This window comes from Ursus arctos, unplaced genomic scaffold (assembly GCF_023065955.2).
Source record: "Ursus arctos isolate Adak ecotype North America unplaced genomic scaffold, UrsArc2.0 scaffold_9, whole genome shotgun sequence".
Classification (NCBI taxonomy): Eukaryota; Metazoa; Chordata; class Mammalia; order Carnivora; family Ursidae; genus Ursus; species Ursus arctos.
The window spans coordinates 50196697-50209878 of NW_026623111.1; the positions used below are offsets into that span (position 1 = coordinate 50196697).

Sequence of the window (13182 nt, forward strand, 5' to 3'; positions counted from 1 at the left end):
GTGGAAAAGTGAGGCTAATTTTTCCAGCTTAAAAAAAATATATTTTAAACATAGCTCTGATAGTAACATTTGTTTTAAGCAGCCATTTGTCTTAATGAAAGAATAATATCAATTAAAAATGAGTAGGTCAAAAAAGAGGAGAGGAGATTAATCAAAGAATAAGCTAATATGTAAGTTCTGATTTATTTAGCTCCCTCCATTATGGCTGTTGAATATTTTTTCAGAGTTGAATCACATATCTCAGCATTGAACTTATATGGTAGAGAAGTCAGAAGGACTAATGTTTCCATTTAATTATTTCACACTCAAATAATTAAAGTAATTGTGGAAGTATACTTAAATTATAAAAACACATGAAATGTGTTTATTTTGTGATAAACATATGAGAACTGGATTAATTATGAGGTTGATTTAAAAGGAAAATAAATGTTCATTTTCACATAAAACCATTCAAATTCCATTTAAGTGTATTTTGTTTTCTATTAGTAGTGGTCAGTAATATTAAGATCATATATTACAGTAATTGCCATAAGTTTTAAAAATTGAAAATAAGGGTGATAACTGTTAACTATTTTAATATGTTACATACATATTTAACATAATAATGGTTTATTATGGTTACAATTGTTTTTTATACATACAATTGTATACAAATGTGTGTACCCACAAGAGTACTTACATAAAATATTAGTAATTATGACCATACGTGATTTCCTAGCAGAAATTTGCCTGACCAAGCATTGAAAAATATTTAAAAACTGTATTTAAACTAATATGATCCTGGTCCAAATTAGACCAATTAGAATAGCTTTGATATCCAAGCAGTGTAGATAAAAGAACGTCTATATGCACACTTGTTTAGTATATGCTGCAGGTGGAGACCTAAAACGGTTTTGAGGGAGGGTGACAGTGTTGGTACTGACATAAATCTGTAGAAGATATCAATTTAGATTCCCCAAAAGATAAAATTAATAATTGTATCCCATGCAAAACAAGCATCACTAAAAAGTAAACAAATCCTGACACTTCTAATGATATAACTTTACTATATGAAGAAATAAGACTCCACTAGTCTAAACAGGTAGAGAGCATGTATATGTAATTTATGAAACAGGTAATAGAAAAACCTAATGACTACAGTTATTGTATATATATATTAATACATATATATTGCATATATATACAATACAGTTATGGTATATATATTAATAAACTTATTAGATTTCAAAAATAAAAAAGAAATGCAATTAAAAATACAGAACTATTTTTTCCTATTAAATTAGCAGATTGGCTAGTTTGTGTACCACCAGGAAATGTCACACACTGTTGGAAGGAATGGTAATTGGTACAACGATTTAGGAGGGCCATTGGTTAATATGTATCAACATTTTAAAAATATTTATATTCATTGATCCTTACTTTGAATAATACAAATACATTCTAAGGACATTAAAGATAGAAATAGCAACTCCTCTCCCTCATAACAATAATAAGTAAGGAAAAGAAACAAATAAAACCAAAAAGAAAGCATATGGGAAAGGTCAGGCATTAGAATATCAAAGAGCTACTAAATTTTACTTTTAAAATATTTTTAACTACACAAGGAAACTTTATATTTTTATGCTAAGTCAAAGAAAAACAGCAAATAAAATTATAAATTATGAACTCCACCTTATATATAAAAAGATCTCAATATGGATGGCAAAACATGAATATTGATTGCTTCTAGTGGATAAATATGATTAATTTTCTTTCTGTATTTTGTCTTCCATATCCCATATAATTTTTTTTAAAGATTTTATTTATTTATTTGAGAGAGAGACAGCCAGCAAGAGAGGGAACACAAGCAGGGGGAGTGGGAGAGGGAGAAGCAGGCTCCCAGCAGAGGAGCCTGATGTGGGGCTCAATCCCAGGACTCTGGGATCATGACCTGAGCCGAAGGCAGGCGCTTAACGACTGAGCCACCCAGGTGCCCCAATATTCCATATAATTTTTAATCATAAAATTAAGAAATGTAAACATAATTAGCTAGTAAGAAATTAGGACAATCATCTTAATGATGCCAACTATGTAACATGCAATGCAGAATATAGACTGAAATGTACAGAAAAGGCTGATGGCAAGAGATCTTGGTAATGTCAAAATAATGACATCTAAGGATGTTCATCTAAGGAAATGGACATTAATCTAAAGTTGGAGACATGTAGGAACATAGCTAAAGCTGTCCAGCAATCTCCATATTTGAGGTCTAAGGAATTATGATACAGTGAGCTTGGAGATGGAAGCAGAATTGATAATGACTTTCACTTCAGGAAGTATGATGTACTGAAATGATCCCCTGATAGACTTCCAAACTGGGTTATTTAGGAGTCCTCTTAGAGTGGGGGTTTTCAAAGGGTTGGAGACATAGCAGCAGGATCCAGCCACCCTGGTTTTGAGAAATGATGGAAACAAAGGGCCAAACTACACAGGTTCCAACACTGAGAGATGAGATGTACGAAAGGACTTTTCATTTCAATTTCTGGGACGAACATTTAGAAGCCTCTTTCTTGGGCAGAAAAATACTGGATATAAAATAGACATCTGTTTGGAATTCAAAATGCCAGAGGGGAAGACGGTTGGGGATGATGAAATAGATGAAGGGGATTAAGAGGTACAAACATCCAGTTATAAAATAAATGTCATGGGGATGAAAAGCACAGCATAGGGAATGTAGTCAATAATATTGTAATTACTTTGTATGGTGACAGATGGTAACTAGATTTACCATGGTGAACATTTCATAATGTATATAGTTGTTGAAACACTATATTGTGCACCTGAAACTAGTATATTATTGTATGTATATCAACTAAAAAATAAATAAATAATAAATAAAAAGGAATACTACATTGGTTAATATCCAGGAACCAAAAGGTTTAAATTAATTTTCAAATGATGAAAAAATACAAGCATTTGGAGTAAAAAAGATCTATAACGATTGTATTATAAAACTGCAAAAGAAAAAAAAAAGCAATTTTCCTGTTGGAGCTAGAGGGTGATGATATAAACTAGCACAGGTTTGAAATGATTAACTATAGTTTTCCAAGGCTCCAGGAAAGGCTGGATTTATCCTGGCCCATAACATTACAAATGACTAGAGGAGAGGTAAATCGAGAAGACAACTATACATTTGAAACAGCTAGAATAAGATTACATCAGAAAGAGTCAGATACTGACATCAGAATAAATCAAGAGGTCCTTATATACTAGAAAATATATAAGTCATACAAATGTAGAATTTTGATTTATCATATATTTGTCTCAACAAAATTTATATATAAACAATATTCAACATTACTTACGTGCTTACTGAATTCATGCTGATTTGATAACTTTTTAGATTTTATATTGTCTTTGGCATTATGAGATAGAAATTAGTCATCTGGGTGGCTAAATTTCATCTTAAAAGTTTTCTCAGGAAGACTGGACCTATAGATTGGCATTCTCCTGGTAATTATACTTGTAAAAAATTAAGAAAATCAGAAAAATTTTACAGATTTAGTATCTACACTGCTTAAATATTGTGCTGAGCTTGTGTCCTTAAAAAAGTAGCATGTGTTACTGGCATATGAAGATCTTACAAACAACTTTAGCAGTAAGGATTTGTGGTAAGATTCTAGAATATCGAGGAGAAAAATCGTATTAATGTAGAAAATTTCTCACTTAATTTTATATTCCTACATATTTTTAAAGATGTTTGTTCAAATATTTGCTTTGTGGTTGACTATTACAATTACCCTTACATTCTTACCTGTACTATTTCTCCATATTTTGTACCAGGTATCTCTTTGTATTGAACAGTGAAAGTTTCAAACAATCAAAGTATTAAACAATTAAAGTACTAAATGAGCAAAGTTACATGACTTCAACTGAAACTCATCATAGATTTTTTTAAGGTCGGCACAATGTATATATCATCTATGGATAGAATCAGTTTAACCAATGCCTACTAAATTTGCTTCAAGAAAATCAACAAAATAGGCATAGAAATTCAAAGCAATGCAAGAACTCCCAAAGTCAGAAGCATGAAGAGCTCTTGGAGGTGGAGAAGAGGTATTTGTGAGATACATGAGAACATCTGAATCCTAGGAAATGTTCAGTCTGGAGAGACACTGAAGAGGAATTATGACGTTGGTCTAAGCACAACCTAAGAAAATCTAAAAAACGGAGTCTTTCCTTCACTAATCACCACAAAGAGGTCCACCTTGCCACTTTGATATCTTGTCTTTCAAGATGGAAGTGGTGGTGTGAAGAGGAGGCAAAAAAACAAACAACCTACAATAAATTTTAACCTTCTTTCTTGCCTTTCAATCTACCTTGACTCAAGAGAACTCAACACACAATGATTCTGAGGGAGATATGGAACCCAAAACCAGCTCATAAAAATGGGAATAAAAGTGAATACGCTTTTAAAAAAATAAACAAATGAAACCATCATTAAAGACCAGAACCCCAAAATAATCATTAAAATTCACTGACACTGTTATGCAGTATTGATGCTATGAGAGAGTTGAGCAATGCCTGTAGACTATTAAGAGCAAATGCATGCCAAAGATTTAACACAGAAAAGTGCCATTTTTCTGTGAGATTAAAAAGTCAGGGGAGTGAGAAATAATGAGAAGCAAGGAGTGAGCTATAGTACAAAGATTTTTGGTAAGCAAGATAATTAGGATATAATATGTTTCGTAACACTAAAACTATCGCAGACATCAAATACATCCAATGTCAATTCCTCCACATGGCACAATAAAGAATTCAGCTGTTTGAAACTGAGTTGCTAATCCATTAGAAACATTTCTTTCTTTCCAGGTTTATGCAAGTTTTTAAAAAGAGCACAGATCTTAAACAAATGTGGCTTTTAGCTGATGCTTAAAATCATTTGGAACATTTTATTGTCATGTGCTTCATTTCTCATCAATAGATATACTCCTAGACATGGCTCAGGAAATTAACTGAGTTTTGTTGAATAGATGGTCTACCCTTTGGCATAGGGCAGTGCTATTGATTTTTCTCTGTAGAACTGGGTATCAGGTTCCTGTGAGAGCCTGTGTGGGCTCAGAGAGATGTGGTAAGATTCCCAGAAACCTAGTAGCATCTTCTGTCAGAGCCCTGTGTCTGCTGGCATGCCAGCATGTTTTCTTTCCACATCTTATAGAAATGGAGCTTCGGGCAAATAGAACTTCAGACAAAGAGCAAATTTTGTTCTTGTAGTTAGGATTTTTGACCTGCCCTATGCTTCATACTTGATGAAATCTGAGAGTCTTTAGATTCTTTGCTATATTTTTTTTTATTTTTGCAAATCAATGATATTAACTTGTCTCAGTACCATAGAGTTTTTCTTTCGAAATGTTTGCTTCAATAGAACTTCCTGAGAGTTACAATGATGTTTCCATGTTTGATCTGTGAGAAGTCACGGGTGGGATATTCAATAACATTGAGCAATTGAACCAGTAACTCTCTTGGGCTCAGTTTCCTAGGACGATTTACTTCCCACAGTGGGCAATTAGTTGTTGCTATGCTCCTAGTCTTTCTGGCACTACTCTGCCCTGATCCCCATTTGTCAGCTATTAATAAATTATGATCTTCTCTCTAATTATCTTTGATTCAGAGCCTTTGAAGAAAAAAGCATGTAATCATGAGAAATAGAAGGAATAACAACTCTCAGATATTAAATCAATACACATGCCTGGATTTATTACAGTTTCATAAAGTCACATCTACTGCCAATTCATAAGCCACTGAGATTTGCGTTTAATGAGAGCTTTCCTAAAATCAGTGATTGCATCTGTGATTTTAAATATTTGGCTATTTATCAGTATTTTAAAACAAAGTAATAGTAGGCAAAATATTTTCATATAATCATTTTTCTTATCAAAACTTACCAAGTTTTGAAACTATATAATCCTAGTTATGGTAGAAATGCTACATATGCCAACATATTCATGATACCCCTAATCTGAAGTGAATCAGGAGAGAAATACAAACGCATTGACCTACATTATTATTAACAAAAACTACTGTGGCTAGATGTTACCAGGTGCGTTATCATACTAGCATCAGCATATCCAAATGTCAAATAAATAATATAAGCTGATGAAGATTTCTCTTTTTTTAGAAGATTTATTTGTTTATTTGAGAGAGAGTGCGAGACAGCGAGCACGAGCCAGGGTGGGGGGCGGGGCAGATGGAGAGAGAGAGAGAATCTTAAGCAGACTTCCCAAGAGCACAGAGCCTGAGGACACAGGGCTTGATCTCATGACCTTAAGATCATGACCTGAGATCATGACCTGAGCCGAAATCAAGAGTTGGATGCTTACTTGACTGAGCTACTCAGACACCCCGTCTGGTGAAGATTTCTTAACTCCTATGTAATACTTCTTTGAAATCACTGCATTTATTTTGTGATGGCACAAAATATTCCAGCAATAAGGAAGAAAGCACATTCTTGGTTTAGGTATTCTATTAGACTTATGTCAGTGTTGTTAACAGTTTTATTTTCCAAACTATCAACATTAATAGGGACAAAGCACTTCAAATGGAGATTGATGCACAGTTTAGCTTTAATTCAATAATTTATGAGGTATTCATTCAATTAGGTTATGTGGGAGAGCCACAGAAGTCTTTATCTTCTAAATACTGAAGAAGAGAGAAGATATTTACTCAAGATACTATAATTTGCGGTTGAAAGTGTTAAATTTCATGAGAAATATTGATATATTGTTCTGAGACTTGAGCGGAAGGAAAAAAGGCTTTGGCTAATGGAATTAAGGAAGATTTTGTGATAGAAAATAATGGTTAATGTGGGTCTTGACATGTGGGTAAGGTTTAAATATTGAGACATGAAATGAAGCATAAGAAAAAAGGCACAGAGAGAGATCCTCTTTCCGCATTCTTAGTTCATGTGCTTTATATGACACAGACCCTGTCCTCAGATTCAGATGTGAGCTCTTACTGTGCTGGGCCATGCAGTGTAACATTTCCCTCCTCTTCTTATTTAAGTTCCCAGTGCTATTGATTAAGTCTGTGGAGATGGAATTTAGGTTCCTATCAGAGCCTGTACCAAATGAGCTCTGAGAGTGAAAGGCAGCAGCTCTAAGGTCAGAGCTAGGCTCAGTACAGTGACCATTCCTGCTTCAGTGATCCAATAATTGTCTGGTCTGCTGATACCTTATGGGCCACTCTTCAATCTCCTTTGACTAGATCTTTCTCCTTCACTCTCTCTCAATGTTAGTGTTGCTGGGCTCCACCCAAATAACCACATTTTGATGAGTGGCTTTAAATACCATATTTGTGCCACAGCACCCTTCAGTCATGTGCCACCAATTGCATAGCAGATACTGTTTTAGCACCTAGATCAATAAGTGTCTGTATTTTGGATTTTTTTAAATATCTCTGGAACTTTTCATCTATATGATCTATGATTCTCTTTTAGAACAAGCCACTTTGAATTTGGCTTCTGTCATATGCAACCAAAGGAGTCCAGGTCAAAAACACATGGAAGTAATGCTGGAAGGGTAGTTTGCATCAGCATACTTTCAAGAGTCCCGAACTCTAGCTTCATTCTTCCAGCGATAAGATCACTGGACATTTACTGAGAATCTACACTATAATCTGTGTGCTCAGGATGAGCACACATCTATCAGAGAGACATGTATAAAATGATGATCTAAAACTACTTCAATTGGGAAAAAAACAAAAGGGAAAAAAAAACACAGAAGTGAAATTAACCAGCTATTACAAAACTAAGAATGGTTTAAACCCCTGTCTTTATCCATAGTTGTTGCTATTCTGTTTACGAAATTCTGTCCATTGATCTGACTACTAAATTAAAGTGGAAACACCTTGAGAAGGGGACATTACCTTCTTATTTCACATGCCTGGGACTTACATTGGTGTTTGATGTGTAATAGATGTTCAATAAATGTTTGGATTATTTAAAGAGTATGTCAGTTATAACATGTTGTCATTAAAAGATTTGAAAAAAAATTTACAAAAGGCTAAATTTTAATATTATTTTTAAGTTATAAAAAAGCTAAAGCAGTATTTTACATAAATCTACTTTTTTTCCTTTAAATTTCCAACATGTGTCTCAGTATATAAATTTTGATAAGTTAGCCTTCAAGTACAATATCCATTGAAGAATTTTCCACTCAGAAACTATGGGACATTTCAAGTGAATTGAGTTTTGATTGTTTCATTAACAAAGAGGGAAATAGGATTTAGCAGTTGTATGTCTAGCCAGAGGATTTGAATATGGACAGGACAAACAAGGGAAGGTCTCTTGCCCGGAAAATAATCTTTTTTACATGAAGCCACCCGTGAAACTAAATTTATCATTTCAGGAGTATCATTATATTAAAGTCACATATGAATAGCCTTAAAATCACATCAAAGGCTAAGCAGCTTGAGGAAATTCTTCCACCTCTTCTTGCACCTCTTAGGTTTTTTTATTTTGTTTTCCATTTTTAAAACTGGTGAACAGCTTCAACTTCTTTGTACTTATTTGCAAGAACATGTGCAAACGTGTGGGAGTACATGTGTATAATGTGTGTGTATCTTTAACCTCTGAGCATACCTGTGACATTTATTGAAATAAAAAAGCAAAGCTCTGGAATTTTCTTAAAAAATAAATTCATGAGGGGTGCCTGAGTGGTGCAGTTAGTTAAGCGTCCAACTCAGTTTTGGCTCAGGTTGTGGGATTGAGCACAAGTGGCCTCCATGCTCAGTGCAGAGTCTGCTTGAGATTCACTCTCCCTCTACCCCTCCCCTTGTGTTCTCTCTCTCTCAAATAAATAATTCTTTTAAAAATGATTAAAAAATAAATTCATGAGCATGTAATAAAGAGGGATCAGAAACAAAATACTAAAAAATATTGTTTAATACCAGGATGTCTATACTGACCAAGGTTCAAAGAAGAAAGTTTCTCCACACTGAATGAAATTTTCCTTTCTATCTTCTGTATCACTAAATCCTGTTAATTTAAGCTTTATATCAGGTTAAGAAGTATCCAGTAATCAAGAATTAGGCACTAAGTTTGAAATGGAAACAGAAAAACAGTAACTTAATGTAATCAGATCATCTTCAAAGGAAAGGAAAAGAGGGGAAGAACATTATAAAAGACTTTCTCAAACATGTAACTGGCAGTGTGGAGATGAAAATCATTAATGAAAAGTTAGTTCATTAAACAATTTATATCTATAAAGTAGTATCTATGAGGAGAAAAAAACAATAAAATTAGTGTATAGTAAGAAAGTTATCAATGTGCATTGTCGTTAGTGATAAAAGGAAAAAATTAAACAACAATTACAACATGCTGTGCATATCAGGAGGTCTAATTTATATTCATCCTATGGTAATTGGCTCATGGTTTGCTGAGGACATGTCAGTTGTTTTGTAGTCCAATAAAAAAAAATTAAAAATTAATGGTAAAGAAAGTAAAAAGGAGAATCTAAACCCTGCAGAAAATGTTCTATGGAATATTTAGCACCGTAAACAGGAAGGTCACACAAATTCTAAGATTGACAGAATCTTAAGATGTTAGAAATCTATTTTTTAAATGGCACTTTTTCCTTTAAGATGGATATCTGCCTACATTATTTTTAAAAGTATTTAGATAGGAAGACTACAAGACGTTCTGTGTAATCGATTTTAGCCTAAAAAGATTAGAAAGTCTCTATATTTGAATTATTTATCTTTCATTTATTTTAGAACGAAAAAGTTTTTTTTCTTTGAAATAAATTAGTCCCATAATATTCAATATGTTATAATCTTCAGTTTTTTTGACTTGGTATGAACAAAATTACCAATTATCAGTGAATATGTATCTTCAAGACATATTTTCTCCAGGTCCAAATGATATGAATTAGCCAATAAATATTACATTCAAGTAATATTAATATTTTTGCAAGTAGAAATTAATTTATCTGTATCACCACTGAGGAGTCAAATTATTTGTAATTAAAATACATTTTGCCTAGGAGCAAATACCTAGTCTTTAATAAACTCAAGAGATTAAAAGGAACAAAATAGTTTAGAGTGAGAAGATAGTCTAAATTTCATTGTATTTTTGTGTGTGTATATCAGTCATATTTTGGCAAAGAAAGGAGGGAGAAACAAATATAATTCACTGTCTTCAAACCAATCCTAGAGCAGACTTTTTTCAATAATTTCTCAGTACTTATAAATAATTTCCCAAATACTGTTAGGTTTTGGCTACATATCTTCATTTAATTTTTCTCTTATTTGATAAATCTTTACTGAGTTAATTCAGGAACTATAGGTACTACAAGATAGGCATACTTTCCTTAGTCCAGACAAAAATTGCAAAGCTCATTGTGAATGAGATAGGAAAAGACATTCAAGAATCATTTCGTTTAGCTTTTGAGTAAGTATATTTATATAAAACAACATGAAATAAATTATCCATGAAAAATAAAACAAGATGGCCAGAGATGTTTTTATCATAAGACAAATACCCGTGAAATTCAAGAATGTGCATTCAACAAAATGAAGTAATGAAAATTTCATGCAAAAAATATGCTGATAAATAAAAATAAATCCCAGATTTTGGTGGGGTAAGATTTGTTTTCCTTTAGACTGAAAATTCCCAGTCTTTGCATAGTGTGCTGTGTGTTATAAAATTAAATTGAGAAAAAATTTAATATGAACATATAATGTACAAATTAATAAGGTACTGCTATTCTTTTAAAGAAATATACTTCTACAAGACAATACATTCAAAAACTTATCTTACCAAGTCTCAGATTCAATTATGCCGAAAATTAAGCTTTGGGTATACCTTTGAGTGTAGACGTGATTCTAGTATAACTGAGAAATTATACTATAATTTAATTATTCTTACACAGCAAATCCAGGTACATATAGAATTCATGTGGTGCACGTGTGCACACACACATGCTTAAGTATTACTACCCTTCAGTTACCAAGTAATAGGTTAATTGAACCTTCTCTCAAACACTTTGTCTAATGCTATAGATGCAAAAAAATTAAGTCAATTTTGTTTATATATTGGGGAAGAAAAATTTTTGAGAACAAGGGCTGATTCACATACAAGTAACCAAGAATCCATAGCTGAATTCTCTAAATTCACATTAGCAATATGTAGGTTAAATAAATATAGTGTGGCTAAGTATACAATAAGATACATTGTATATTTGATTTGTCCTTTAATAAACCCTTAAACACTCAAATTTATTGGATTCTAGATCTCAGATCTTTCCTCCCGTTTTATTCACTTACTCTAAGTGTGAACCTAAGAAATACAGTATCTTCTTATGATCCCATGTCCCTAACTATAACTAACACCTCTGGATTTATTGGAAAGGAAGAAGTCAACTCATATCTCAGTCAGAAGTAAAGAAATGTTTTTACAAAGCAGCTCTGAAACTGTATCTTATTTATCTACCCTTTTGAGATAGGAAAGATTCATCATGTGGTAGTTTCCTTAATAGTTACCATACACTGAACTTAATTATCTTATTTAATCAAACTCTGAGCAAAGTTTTTATGACAAAATTTTTATCTTCCCAGGAAACAGACATAATCAGAGCATTCTTCCCAAGTAACTTCAGAGAGAAAAGAATAGTAGGGCACCAGGTAGCCAGCCTTCTGGTCAAATAGGGCCAGTTGTCCTCACAAAATCGCAAACTGCTTCCCACCTGGAAATTCTAAAAATGTGTCACTGCTAGTATAACATTAAAAGTAAGCGATGGATTTCTATATACACTCTAAGAAAATTTTGAACATTCTTAAATAAACAGGAACTAGAAGAAAAGGAATTTCAGATACAAAAAGAAAGGATGTTCAAAGGAATATTTTCAACAATGTTTTATGAAAATAAATTACTGTAATTTAAGGATATAGTCATAAATCTTTTCAGAGTACAATATGCAGTATATTGAAAAGTGCCCAATTCTGTATATTTATGAGTTGAATATGTGCTGAAGAGTCAAAAGTAAATAAGTAGAACAGGAACAAAATCAATATGAATATTGATTTTCTGACTTTTTTTGGACCTTACACTACAATTTCACATATTTATGCAAGCCTAAATATTTCCATGAAGACTTTCATCAAGTTTTCTGTAATAGTCTAACACCAAAACATTTTCAAATGGACAACTCTAATTACTGAATAGCCCTTCTAACAATGGCCTGGATAAAAAAATGGAAATATGTTTGTTGTAGGAATAGAGCATACTCATGCTTTGATTTACTTACTTATTGTTATTTTAAAATTTTTTCCTGAAGGTTGATTATGCTCAGCTAAATATCAGGAAATACTTTCTACATAAGTTGTTGTTGGGTCTCTACTTCTTTTATTTTAATTCAAAATGAAAAATGTAGATGTGTAACACACATGTTAATGTATCTATTGATACAACATTCAGTACAATTCACTTTAAATCAGTACATGCTCTGATTGATGTATTCAGACTGAAATCATTCAGAAGCTGAAAATAAAAGCAGTCATAAAAAGGGTCACTTATTTCTCAGAATGTTGGTTTGTCAGAGTGTCTGTTTGGTATCCATCACCCTGTTAGGACAGAATGCTGGCTAAGTAGAATTATTAGTCATTCCTCTGAATCTATCAGGCACAGGTTCAGGCCTTCCCAAACACTAAAATTGAACCAGACAGCCATAAATAATTTTAAGAGGAAAAAAAAACACATTTAAAAAATTATATCAGAAAAAATATGGTTAAAGGCAGAATAAATAATAACAAGTTAATAATTAACTCTTGCGAAGACAGCATACCTGAAAAATAGAAATTCTGTGCTTAAAAGTTAGCACTTAATATGGACAGGGTAAAGCTTAAAAATACATCATACATTGAAGTTATCTACTGATACATTGCTTGCCTGATTGGTTTTGGGATGTGCTTAACAGCCAAATGGTCAGATCAAGGTAAAGAAGAGATCAGCTGCAAAAGTTCAAAATCACAGCTTCCTCTCTTACCTTCCACTGAGGAGGAAGCCGATAACCACTGCCAACAAAATGACTCCCACTGTCACAGACACAGCAATTATAGGAATCTGGCTTTGATCGCTGGATGCTGCAACTGCTGGTAGGAGACACAGGAAATGGAGCCCATGGTTAAAGAGATCATATGCATTCAAAT

General features: G+C 32.8%; 1 protein-coding gene across 5 annotated transcripts in view; it reads right to left on the reverse strand.

The window, feature by feature from the left end:
• The window catches only part of EPHA5 (EPH receptor A5), a 336182-nt gene that overhangs the window by 66458 nt on the left and 256542 nt on the right, over positions 1-13182 (reverse strand). For 3 of the 5 annotated variants that reach the window (XM_057309796.1, XM_057309794.1, XM_026508977.4), the window contains one exon: positions 13020-13125. In XM_057309796.1, the coding sequence (XP_057165779.1) occupies positions 13020-13125 (106 nt within the window). The remainder of the gene's footprint in view (positions 1-13019; positions 13126-13182) is intronic. The other 2 variants (XM_057309795.1, XM_026508978.4) reach the window with 1 other exon arrangement.